Consider the following 14286-nt stretch of genomic DNA (forward strand, 5'->3'; position numbering starts at 1 on the left):
GTAAACACAGACAGTGAGGGAGCCGATCACAGCAGCTTTAGATCTGCAGACCTGTCAATCATGAAGTGAGTCCATGACATAGGTGATGACGAGTGGACACAGCCAGGCTGGTATGTATCCCAGGAGGCAGGGAAACAGTTTTTTGACTGGCTTTTTAGTAAGAAATACAGAAAATTCTTTAATGAAAGCAATTGCAAAATCTATTGGTTTTGCATGCTTTACAACATATCAAAAGTTTTTATATCTGACAGTGCCCATTTAAGACTGATAATTATTTTAAGTACTATAATGGCATGATCAGTTATACACAACTTTGCGCTTCAATATGGCCAATATAGCCATACTATAGCTTTCATGTACACAGTTTTGGGGCTATAGGGTATTGGCTGGCGCTTTGTAGGTGAAGTTATTGCCCTGCTGAGGCATAACTGGGCAGTTTTGCACACAGCTTTCAATGGTTTCATCTTTAAACACATAAATGGTATTTCATGAGCTAAAGTTATTGTAGCTGAAATGATCATAAAGCCTGTTTCGATTCTTTAGTTATTCAACCCCTGACCTTATTTGGTAACATTCCCATTATGTACAATGATAAATGTCACTGAATATCCTATCATATGTTTCTACTTACAAAACCATGTCTTGCATGCATCTGTTCTATATGACTAACTTTAATCTGCAAAACAGGCCTGCATAACTCCCCTGGAAACTCACAAAATACATAGAAGTTGTTCAGACCTTCAGATTATCTCTGCACAAGTCATTTATATTTAAATGAAGTTCATTACCTTTTCCGCACATCATGCACTAAACATGAATGATTGCCTAATATCTTCTGGCACAGAAATGAAGACTGTAAAATGTTAGTGCAGCAAACAAACAACCCAGACAGTAGCTATTCATACCATGAAAGAGGAATACAGAAAGAATATTGTACAGAGCCAAGTACATTTTGCATGTGTTCAGTAGGCCGAGTCCCTTGTTTTATTCCCTAGCGGTCTCTGTGAGTCACTATCATTTTGACATAAACATTGAAGAACAAGTGTAAAAAGCAGAGGTAGGCTGGTGGTGTTAACGTATAATGATCATTTCCTAACCTCTGAGCTTTCCTCTTTCTTAATGAGGTATTCCGGGCAAAATCATTTTATCCCCTATCCAAAGGATAGGGGATAAGGTGTCTGATTGCGGGGGGGGGGGGGGGGGGGGAGGGGGTGCGTGGCGCTGCTGAGACCCCCCACAATCTCCCTGCAGCACCCACATTCTATGCGGGGACTGCGTCTCTAGTTTCAGAAACCTCTGGGTTTCCGGGACTGGGGACATGACGTCACGCCACGCCTCCTCCATTCCTGTCTATGGGAGGGGGCGTGACGGCCGTCACGACCCATCCCATAGACATGAATAGAGGGGGCGTGGCGTGACGTCACGTCCCCAGTCCCGGAAACCTGGAAGTTTCCGAAACTGGAGATTCAGCATAGAATGCGGGTGCTGCAGGGAGATTGCGGGGGGTTTCAGCAGCGGGCCCCCGCAATCAGACACCTTATCCCCTATCCTTTTGGATAGGGGATAAAATATTTTTGCCCGGAATACCCCTTTAAGCTCATCTACCTCAGTATGTGTGTAATAATAAGCTGTTGGTATACAATTTCTTAAAGGTTGTTGCCTTCAAATTTGACCTGCTGCACTCTATAAGCATATTACAGCTGTGGGTCTGTACTCCAAGTAGCTAAAACAACACAATTTGTTTTTTTCCAAATAGAAGCACTGAAAGAATGCAGCGGACTAAGAAGCATTATGAGGGGAATGCCTTCTATCCCTGCTTTTTCCCCAGCCCTCAGAGCAGTGATTGAGAGGATGCAGTGTATGTACCACAGAGGAGGGTGAGAGGTTGTCAGAGAGGTCCTCCCCTCATAAATGCACAGCTAATGCACGTGTCGTCGATCTCACTGAGGTCGACAACACAACACACCCCCCCTCACCCCATACAGGAGAGGCGGGGATGACCGAACGCTGCATATATATATATGAAGGGGGCGTGTCGGCCCGGCGTCATGCTGCAGCTGACACGCCTCCTGCACAGGAGAGCCGCAGCAGAGCTGCGGATAGGGGATAAGTTTTATACACCGCAGATCTCCTTTAAGAAGTGTCAAGAAGAAACAGAGGCACAGAAAAGGCCTTGGGCTTCCCCAGCAACCCATCAGCACCCCATGATTACAACACGGGAAGGGAGGAATAGGTTGGATGTGCGATGGGGCCACCAGAGATGACTTTAATGTTTAAATGCCATGATCGTTATTGATCCTAGCATTTAAACATCTGCTTGTTAAGCATCTGCCTGTTATGGTGCGGTCCCAACTGGCGAGCCTGTGCCATATTCTTAAGCAAGCTTGTCTCATGATGTACAAGTACAGGGTTAAAGAGGTAATTCAATACTTCAAAGCATAAGATCGTGCGGGTACAACCTCTGAGACCCCTATGATCTCCAGAACGGGGCTTATCTCTTCCTGTGTATTGGTATGGCTCCATGAACTGTCTATGGAAGCACAGGAGATACCACAGTACAGCACTTGTGTATCTCTGATGCTCCCATAAGGAACCATAGAATGCACCATATATTCCTGTCAATTCAGGTCACTAGTCCTTCACTCGTACCATAACTTAGTTTTTAAGTCTGCAATTCCCAAATAAAGATCCAGTTGCATAAGCATTTACCCCTAAGTTCTGGGGACCATGTAAAATGACACTTTGATCAATTAACAGGGTCTGATGCAGCTGCTCTAAGCATTGTCCTACTGATCACTATTATACTATTGGCACTAGAAGTAGAATTTGCATTCTTTGATGAGAATACAAAGGACAGAGCAGGATAAATAAAACATACTTAGGATATAAAGTGATGCACAGAAGACCCCTCTACAAGAGATGTGATAAAAGAGGAGAGCACTGACACTTACTATGGTCCATAAAAGCCTGCAGCGCAAAGACACTTTCCAGTCTCAAAATGGCACTCTCCGTTATAACAGTCAGTGCAGACAAAAGCACAGCCCTCTCCATATGTGCCATTGCTGCATTTTGTTTCACACCTGAAAATAAAAGAAATGTTATTTTTAATCTCATATTATTTCATTTACTATACTTGTATGTACATCAAATGTAACTGTAATTGTGTCTCAATATAGATTTGTGTAGCTTACTGAACCATTGTGCCAACAGCTTTCTGGTTACTTATGTTCATAAGTCTTTCATTATGACCTGGGCACTTATTATGAACTCTCTTTGACAGAAACATGGTTTTACATATGGTTTGGGTCATTGCCCATCGACACTAAGAAGATGCGTCCAATTTGTTTTGATCTCCAGTACTGAATCCAGTACTGAATGAATATGAGCAGATAATATAGCCCTATGCAACACATAATTCTTCCTGTTGCTTTTGTCTCATCATCAATAGATACATGTGACATAGGTCCAATGGCAGTTATACAAAATAATACCACTATGTTTGATGGATGCAGAGACATGCTATGGTCCGTAAGGTCTTTCCCTTCTCCATATTGGTCTCCTCTAACCATTCTGGTTGATTTTTTTTTTTTTCATCTGCCCATAAGATGTTGTTCCCAAAACTGTACAGGCTTTTTTCATTTCCTTTTTTTCCCTAACTTTGGTTCCTTCCTGTTTTTGAGGCTTACCAGTGATTTACATCTTGTGGTAAACCCTCTATATTTTCTCTGCTGAAGTCTTTGAGGGAGTTCTCAATCCTGCCAACTGTTTTTGAGGGAAGAATTCTTCCGTCATCTACCACAGTTCTTTCCACCTACTGTTGGCTTGCTTTACTGGCAGGGACAACTCTGTACTGTAGGCTTTATAGTGTTGATAGAAACTGAATGCATACTAGAAATCAATGCAAGACTACAAGATTCTATATGCAAAAATCATATTAGTTGTAAAGGAATTATATGTCAGCATACAATTGCAATATCCACTCTCACCTCCTCGGGGATATCTGGAGATGGCCACTTACGTGAGTGGATATTGAAAATGTTCTTAGTGCCTTGGAGTGTGGTTGGGGAGGAGCAGCAGCTCAGTCGTTTACCACTTGGATAAGGCCCTATGTTTTCATGAGTGTTGCAGGTTTTTGCACAACTTTAATAGATGAGTGAATTAGGCACTTTCCACTTTACCCACTTTTATTACTGAAGGTTCTACACATGGGTGCACTCTTGTTTGCAGTATGTTTTTATATGTCAGCATGGAACAGTTGAGGAGCCACCTAAGAACGTCCAACGTGGAGTGCATGTATGAAAGTTCCTGTTCAGATGACCTATCTACACTTCGAGCTTCAAAAAACGCAATTTAGTCAATGTCTAGATATAGTAGGACCTCTGAAGGTGCCTTCACAACATTAACAGTGGAAGCTTTAAGTCTAGTAAACTGAGAAGTGGGGCTTCCCTAGATAAAATTCTTTTTTGTACGGCACATACCACAGAAGTTCAATCAAATTAAGATTTCGGGAGTTTAGAGGGAGAGTCAAAACCTTGTCCCCTTGTCATGTTTCTCACATCATTCCTGAACAAGTTTTGTAGTGTGACAGGGTGTATTATCCTGCTGATTGAGGCCACTGCTACTACAGAAAACTGCTACCATTAATAGGTAGGCCTAAGTAATATCTATATAAATGCCACAACAGCAAGATTTCCTAGAAGTACATTGCCCAGAGCATCACACTTCCTAGATCCTAGCACTGAACTTCTTATAAATAACTTTAAGAAAGTAATGTGTCACTAGTGACTTTCTTTTAGAACAGGCAAATTAAAATCTCTATTTGCTCATCCATATTAAAAATAAGTAAAGTGAGGTTTTTTTAATATATATTTTTAAGAGAATATTTGCCATATTCACTACTTCTCCTCATAAAAAGCAATGCTATTAGAGATCAAATTTTATTCACTATGTACTAGTAATAAGCAAATAAAAGAAGTCCAGAGTGTGATGGACAATTAGGGTGAGAACGTAGGGATGGGAAGTTGCTTGTCCATTGGAGGTCCTCTTTAGTTATTTAGTCAGGTCTTCATGTCAATCTTGTCAGTGTCACTATTAAAATCAAATAAATTCTTAATGTCCTATTTTATAACTAAATAAGATACATTTCTCCTTACCGATCACCTATCCAGCCAGGATTGCAGTGTGTACACTTCCCATTGAGATGGTTGCAGGTGTGTCCATCTTTGCAAGGAGGACATATTTTGGAGCATTCGTCGCCATAGTAACCATGGGAGCAAACCTGATCACACTTTGTCCCATTCCAGCCTGGTTCACATGCAATGCACCTGCCATCAGCAATGGTACAAGGCTGCTGTTCTTTACACTGACCACACCTAGAAGGAAAAAAAATCGAATTTTGGTATGGTCAAGTTGCAGAGATTGTAGCACGCACTCTTCTCAAAGTCCAGGGCACCGGGCAGGAGATGGCAGGGGGTCCCAGCGGTCGTATCCCCTGTGATGAGACACTTATCCCCTATACTGTGGATAGAGGATACGTTTTTTTTCTGCCAGACTACTACTTTAAAGGGGTTATGTACAGTATATGTGGGAATAGTGAAAGCTTGGTAGGAAAATCAACATATATATATATATATATATATATATATATAAATATATATATATATATATATGTATATATATATTTATAAAATAATGGTACAGCACTCTAAAATTGCAAAGGAAAAAGTTGATTTATTGTCTCACATTATAGCAGCAACGTTTCAGTTCCACACTGGAACCTTTTTCAAGGGTGGAACTGAAACGCTGCTGCTATGATGTGAAACAATAAATCCACTTTTCTCTTTGCAATGTTGGAGTGCTGCACCATTGTTTTCTATGCTGTATGGATTGTGTTCGGGGGGTGCTGGCACCATACACTGTATGTAGAAGTAGTGCTGCAGACACATTTTTGGTAATCTATATATATATATATATATATATATATATATATATATATATATATATGAAGAGATCCAGAACATGATGTAGAGTACATGTACAACAATGAAAGATGAAGATGATTTTAGGCATACAAAGATGATTTATAGGAAACAGAAAGGTGACTACTACTTAATTCAATTTTAAACACTAATATGCATACACATAACATGGATTGTCTGAAATATTTAAAATAGTAAAATTCCTTACCGCCTCCTACAGCCCTGTCCATACAGTCCAGCTGGACATGGTTCACGGCAATATTTGCCCCTATAGCCTGGCTCACAGGTGCAAGTTCCATCCACTTGATTGCACTTCCCCTTGAAACACTGGCATACTCGCTCACATCGTGTGCCCCATAGGCGTTCTCTGCACAAACAGCGTCCAGTCAGTTGTTCACAAGGTGAGTTGTTGCATGTACACTGGTTGTTACAGCTCCGTGCCCACCATCCTGGCTGGCAAATGCATCTTCCTGTGGCCTGGTCACATTGTGAGTTGGAACTGCAGTAACAGGCAGTTGCGCACTGAGGTCCCCACCAGTTTGGTTCACAAGTACATTTGCCAGTCTCTTGGTCACACTTGCCATGTTTACAGAGACAAGCATTCTCACAGTTGGGTCCCCATCGGTTTGGATTGCATGTACATTGACCACCTACGTCATCACATTGCCCATGAGGATGGCAGGCACATTTTTCTTTACAGTCTGGACCCCAGAATTGTCTTGGGCACTCTAGTAAACAAAAGATGAATATAGCAGTTTATCCATTCTTATGTCATGTAACCATACATTTGTATCACTTTGTAAAACAGATCCAGTACATAAAAAGTTTTATGGAACAGAAAGTCATTGTGACAAATAAGTTTTTCTAATTTCTACTACAATGCATAAATGCATTTAAAATGTCCATAAAGTCTTTAGATTGTACTCTTTTTAGACTTATTTCTATTCCATGTTCATATTTGCAAAATGTTTAGGGAGAAACTACAATCTTTCAAAATCAAGTGAATTTACATGCAAACTGCACTGTATGATGGACAGCTGACTATACAATGTACAAAAACTTTTTTCTCCATGGCCCTTGGCAATGCAATCTCCTGCTAGTTTATAGTAACTTATTAACTACTACCAATTTATTACAATCTTATTGCATATTATTTATTTTGTGAAAAGATGAAACATGAAAGTACATGAATAAAAATCAAAAAATAAGGTGCATTCAAGACCTTAGCCCATTGTTTCTTAACCTTGTTGGAGGTACTGAACCCCACCAGTTTCATATGCGCATTCACCGAACCCCTCTTAATTGGAAAATTAAAATATGATTTTTTCAAATTCAGAACATAGGAGGTATATATTTAAGTATATATTTATACATAGGTGCATAAAAAGAACAAAACCATTAAGAACAAAGAACAAAACCATGAAAACATGACTTTCACACAAAAACATAATGAATATTTACTGCAAATCAGTGTGACTTCTGCTGTTGTCTTTCAGAGACCAGTTCAGAAATGCGCGGCTTTACCTTGGCAAGTGCCACTCTCATGTCATTTTCTCAACAATGGCAGTGTTCCCCCACATTAGGCAGGCAGTGTTCCCCCATATAAGGCAGACAGTTCCCCCACATTAGGCAGACAGAGTTCCCCCACATTAGGCAGACAGCGTTCCCCCACATTAGGCAGGCCGAGTTCCCCAACATTATGTAGGCCAGTGGTCTTCAACCTGCGGACCTCCAGATGTTGCAAAACTACATCTCCCAGCATGTCCGGACAGCCAACGGGTGTCTGGGCATGCTGGGAGTTATAGTTTTGCAACATCTGAAGGTCCACAGGTTGAAGACCACTGATGTGGGCAGTGTTCCCCCACAGACATACAGCCTCCAGCCATATACAGTGTATGGCTGGAGGCTGTATGCCTGTGTACTGCCCACTTCAGTGCTCTGACCACCGCACCAACTATACCAGTAGGTCTCGGGACCGGTGGTCGGAGCACCGAAGATGACGTGCCGCTGGTCACTTACCAAGCTGGCAAGCGCGCGTCTTCTTCCTTCTCTATCCTCTGGTACTCAGCGCCTTCGTTTCCATGGGCGCACGCACGGAACGTCAGTGACGTCCCGGCGTGCGCTGTGTCCCGGCGGCCCTGCGTTTTTAAACTTAACGTGGGGCCGCAGGGAGTTAATAGTGATGGGGGGAATTGCCCCGTCGCTACAAGACGGGCAAACACCGGCTCTGCTCGGGGCATCGGGCCAGCTCGGGGTCCCAAGCAATTGCTTGGCTTGCCTGTCCTGTTGCGACCTCCCCCGCCGAACCCCCGGGACTGACTCACCGAACCCCTGGGGTTCGATCGAACCCATGTTAAGAACCACTGCCTTAGTCATTATAGATGGTGAATTGGCTTGTATACATTTGTAGCATTATTTTTGGCCAGTATATGATCAGGTATGGACTGGTATGCACATGGAAAATATTGTATATAGTAATAAAAAGAAAATGGTAATATTTATAACATATTTATGCTTTCTTGTCTTATGACTTCCCTCATCCAATACAGCTTGGGATATTCCAGTGTTTACAATGGTCACAAGAGCAGTAACAAGCTCAATGTCCTAACGTATAGGTAAGGCGGCATAGCAACACTATGCACAATGCACACATACAATACACGAATGGATATAAATCGTTTGGTCAAATCATGATGTTAGCTCATTGTGTAAAGAAAAAAACAATGCTTACTTGTTTCACAATTGGCACCAAAATAGCCGTGACGACAGCGACATTCATTTGGCCGGACACAGACCTCATTTTCTTTACAGGTAAAGTTGCCTTCGCATATTGCTAGGAAACAATTAACATCACAACTATTACAATATAGAAGGGTTAACAAATTCAATAAATGCAAGAAACATTCTTGTACAAAAATGTTGAACTTGACAGAATTATGACTCCTTTCAGGCTTCCTATATAAGTACATTCTGTGAAGATAGAGCTGTGTATGTTATAGTGATTGCAAAAAGAGGAACAAACTGCTAAAGGGAGAGGGTCAAAAATGCAAGAAGGTAAGAATTCATATGCAAGCAAAAATGAAATGTTTTATGTGAAGTGGAGTACCTTAATATGAACTGTAGTAGATGGGCAAAGATAGGTATAAAGCAGGGGTCCTCAAACTACGGCCCGCGGGCCACATGCTGCCCGCCGATGACATTTATCTGGCCCGCGGCTGTCTGGGACATCCCTGTGTCCCAAAAGATGTTTTCGGGACACAGGGATGCGCTCTTGGAGACCCCGCGTTTACTTTAAAAATGCAGGGGCCGCCGGGAAGGTGGCGCACGCAGGGACGTCACTGACGCCGTGCGTGCGCCCATGGCAACAGAGTGTGGAGAAGCGGGGCAGCGATGAGGATGTGCGCTGGCCAGCTAGGTAAGTGTTACCAGCGGCACGTCAGCTTCGGTGCTCCGACCACCGCTCCTTCGGTCCCGGGACTTACTGCTATGTCCGGACCGGAGGAGCGGTGGTCGGAGCACTGAAGTGGGGCAGAACACAGGCATACAGCCTCCAGCCATACACTGTATGGCTGGAGGCTGTATGTCTGTTGGGGAACATACTGCACCTAATGTGGGGGAACACTGCACCTAATGTGGGGAGCTATACTGCACCTAATTTGGGGGATCTATACTGCACCTAATTTGGGGATTCTATATTGCATCAAATTTGGGGGATCTATACTGCACCTAATATGGGGTAACATGCTGCACCTAATGTGGGGAGCTATACTGCACCTTGTGTGGGGAACTATACTGCACCTTATGTGGGGAACTATACTGCACCTTATGTGGGGGACTATACTGCACCTAATGTGGGGAGCTATACTGCACCTAATGTGGGGGACTAAACTGCACCTAATTTGGGGGATCTATACTGCACCTAATGTGGGGGAACTATACTGCAACTAATGTGGTGGACTATACTGCACCTAATTTGGTCGACTATACTGCACCTAATTTGGGAGATCTATACTGCACCTAATGTGGGGGAACTATACTGCACCTAATGTGGGGGACTATACTGCACCTAATTTGGGGGATCTATACTGCACCTAATGTGGGAGATCTATACTGCACCTAATGTGGGGAGCTATACTGCACCTAATGTGGGAGATCTATACTGCACCTAATGTGGGAGATCTATACTGCACCTAATGTGGGGGAGCTATACTGCACCTAATTTGGGGAATCTATACTGCACCTAATGTGGGGAGCTATACTGAATATAATGTGGGGGAACATTATCCTGCACCTAATGTGGGGAAACATTATACTGCACCTAATGTGGGGGAACATTATACTGCACCTAATGTGGAGGAACATTATACTGTACCTCATGTGGGGGAACATTATACTGCACCTAATGTGGGGGAACATTATACTGCACCTAATGTGGGGGAACATTATACTGCACCTAATGTGGAGGAACATTATACTACACCTAATGTGGGGAGCTATACTGCACCTATTGTGGGGGAACATTAAACTGCACCTAATGTTGGGGAACATTATACTGCACCTAATGTTGGGGAACATTATACTGCACCTAATGTGGGGGGAACAATACACTGCACCTAATGTTGGGGAACATTATACTGCACCTAATGTGGGGGAACATTATACTGCAACTAATGTGGGGGAACATTATACTGCACCTAATGTGGGGGAACTGCACTGCACCTAATGTGGGGGAACTGTACTGCACCTAATGTGGGGGAATTGTACTGCACCTAATGTGGGGGAATTGTACTGCTCCTAATGTGGGGGAATTGTACTGCACCTAATGTGGGAGAATTGTACTGCACCTAATGTGGGGGAATTGTACTGCACCTAATGTGGGGGAATTGTACTGCACCTAATGTGGGGGAACTGTACTGCACCTAATGTGGGGGAACTGTACTGCACCTAATGTGGGGGAACTGTACTGCACCTAATGTGGGGGAACTGTACTGCACCTAATGTGGGGGAACTGTACTGCACCTAATGTGGGGGAACTGTACTGCTAACCCTAATCTGGGGGAACTGTACTGCCAACCCTAATGTGGGGGAACTGTACTGCCAACCCTAATGTGGGAGAACTGTACTGCCAACCCTAATGTGGGGGAACTGTACTGCCAACCCTAATGTGGGGGAACTGTACTGCCAACCCTAATGTGTGGGAACTACAACCTAATTGTGGGGGATCTATACTGCCAACCTAATGTGGAGGGAACTGTGCTGCGTACTTAAAGTGGTAGTCCACTAATAAGATATGTAAGTGTGCATAGGAATTTGTTCATGTTTTGTTATCTATAGTCCGGCCCTCCAACGGTCTGAGGGGACGTGAACTGGCCCCCCATTTAAAAAGTTTGAGGACCCCTAGTATAAAGCATAATACACAATACTGGGGTGTAAAATACAGTGAAATCAGTTGCACCATTGAGGTGTGTCTATTGTGTAAATAAAGGAACAATAATGTGACATTGTATTGGGGGGTGCAAATACATTTATGTATGACTCAGCTAAATAACATTTCCCAAGGCATTCTCCATATATGTGATTCAAATATTAAAATCAGTCAAGTGAAACAATGAAATTTCCCCTTAGAGTAGTCTCTGTATATTTTTGAAATAATAACTACAGGACACTGGGCTGAAATTAAAATGACGGAATACAACAAAATATATTTCATGAAATTCTGCATTTAATAAAGGTGCAGATAAATACAGAATACAAATGTATTCAATATCATCATCAAAGCCGATCTAGCACTTTGCCAATGGGAATAGACTAAACAATAAAGAAGAAAATAAAAGTACACACTTTAAAAGGGGATTCCATTATTATTTTTTTATTTGACTGTGCTACAAGTTAGTGTAGTTCATAATATACTGTCTGTACCTGTGTCTGACAGTGGTCTCAAAATTCTTCTGTGATTTTTGCCCTAATATTTATTTATAACAGCATACAAAATTACTGTTGTCTCAGGTTTTCCCAGGTTGCAGTGCGGCCCGAGACATTACATCACTAGTCAGGTGTGCAAAGGGAGCCAGTCTTTGCTTCAATGGGTGGAACAACTGCTAGGTGGGAGGGACACCATTCTGCAAATTTAAATTTTGCACCAGCTGGAGGCACTCTGGTTAAAAAACACTGGTCTGTTGCATGGAAGGGAGCACATGTGTGTTTCAATGGTTGGGATGGCTAATGTGTAGGATGGAGAAAAGTGACCTCACACTTACAAATGAAGAATCATGGGACGTGTAGTTTAAGGGAACAAACTCAGGAAATAGCAAGTTCACGAAAAGATAGCCTTAATGTTATGGTAATCTCACAACACATAAATTTAGCTCCAAGACAAGCACAGACTAAGCATGTCCATTACTGTCTGGCAGGTATGTATTAAAAGGTATGTACTTTAAAGAGGTTATCTCACAAAACAACCCAGTCCATATAGCCAACATATAGCTGGCAACAGCATATGAATGTCAGAAGGGCTCTGGTGTTACCGAACTTGAGATGTTACATGGACAGATATGCACATGAAGGCTGCTGTCAGGCCTCATAGGTGAAGATATGAGTGAGTTTTCCCTAATGAGATCATACTCGTTGGCTTCTACTAGCTGCCTCCTGTTCCTGTTTGTGGTTGTAAGTTGGGCCCTGGAATTATAAGAGGTACAAGTGTAGTGTCCCACTACATGTATGTCCAGTGTCTTATCTTAGCTGTAAGCCACTTTTTTAACACTGCATTAACTGCTCTCTATATTATTGAATATTGCAGAATGTGATCCATAGATAATGAATGGAAAGCTGGCCACGCGTGCACAGTCCATTCCTTGCATTGCATTTCTCCCCCATTCTGGGTCTTAGTGGTCAGATTTCCTTCAGTCACCTAGTTATTCCCTATACAATGAATTATTGTGGGAAAAACCCTTAATGGTTTTAACTCATATTTTTTGGCACAGAAGCTTGGTGGTTACAATTAGAGATGGGCAAACTTACAGTAAATTTGATTTGTCACAAACTTCTCGGCTCGGCAGTTGATGCCTTATCCTGCATAAATTAGTTCAGCTTTCAGGTGCTCCGGTGGGCTGGAAAAGGTGGATACAGTATCTAATTTATCTAATTTATGCCGGATAATGCATCAACTGCCGAGCCGAGAAGTTTGTGATGAATCAAATTTACTGTAAGTTCGCTCATCTCTAGTTATAATACAATGTAAGTGGTGCTGTCCTGAAACTTAACTAGAATAGTGCTATAAACAATATAGCTGTAACTTTATCAAGCCTCCATATTGACCTTGTAACAGTGTTGTTTTCACACTGTCCGCTAGAATGTGACACCATTACATAACAATTTGTAATGTTACTTTTCCAACACAATATTTTGTATTTTAGACAGGATAAGGGTCTCTCCTTTACCAACCCTATTCCTTAGAGCCCTTTTTTAGCAACCTGTACAATAGCTCATGTCCAGTTCACTACTACATGGGAGTGAAAGGTCCAGACCACGATTCAGGCCTCCTGCCATACGTGGACCTAAATGTCTCCTGGTGTCTAACAAATCGCTCCTAAGTCCCTATAGGGTTGAGGCTTCCAACAACCTAAGCTTTCTTCACTCAATTCTGGGCTGGCATCTCTCACAGCCCTCACCAGAAGTAACTATTTCCTTCATACAGAAATCCAGAAGCTGTTGAATTCCTGCAGCTAGGCTATCTAAGGCCGCTACTCTAAAACAACAACAATTACCAAGTCAACTCACTATCTGCTCCTTGGTCATACACTGTACCTTGGTAGATGATATCACAAAAACTACAGGTTTTCAGAAGCACGCTATTTGATCCACTATACTGTGTCTCTCCAGACTCTTTATCAGATTCCAGTCTACCAATTATCTCCTTATGAACGAGCAACTACAGCCTCCAGCTCACTGATATGCCACCATTGGTCACACCCAAATGTAACAACTGCATAGAACCATCACACCACACAAAGACCATCCACACCCCCTTGACTCCTTTTTATCAGTTCCTCTCTACCCCTCCTACCAGCATTGTGGCACAGTTTTACAGTATTACAATGCAAACACCCAAATTAGCATCTGGCTCTTCACACGAGTGGATCCCCAGCACATATTACGCTGCAGATCCGCCACTGAAGGACCGCTGTATGCTGCCTTTACAGGTGCCTGCTCGGAGCGGCAACTAGCAGACACAGTGAAGCGATGTGCAAGTCGTCGCGCATGCGCGGTGTACTCGCACAGATCGCGGCCGCTCCCCCTGCTCTATGAGCTA

General features: G+C 42.6%; 1 protein-coding gene across 1 annotated transcript in view; it reads right to left on the bottom strand.

Moving 5' to 3' along the window:
* SCARF2 (scavenger receptor class F member 2) overlaps positions 1–14286 on the bottom strand; it is a 230997-nt gene that overhangs the window by 90244 nt on the left and 126467 nt on the right. Inside the window, exons 3-6 of the mRNA XM_056529702.1 lie at positions 8710–8811; positions 6187–6706; positions 5154–5372; positions 2952–3080 (exon numbers count right to left, since the gene is read on the bottom strand). Coding sequence (XP_056385677.1) covers positions 2952–3080; positions 5154–5372; positions 6187–6706; positions 8710–8811 — 970 coding nt within the window. The remainder of the gene's footprint in view (positions 1–2951; positions 3081–5153; positions 5373–6186; positions 6707–8709; positions 8812–14286) is intronic.

The sequence above is a fragment of the Hyla sarda genome, chromosome 1, assembly GCF_029499605.1.
Source record: "Hyla sarda isolate aHylSar1 chromosome 1, aHylSar1.hap1, whole genome shotgun sequence".
In the NCBI taxonomy this organism is placed as follows: domain Eukaryota; kingdom Metazoa; phylum Chordata; class Amphibia; order Anura; family Hylidae; genus Hyla; species Hyla sarda.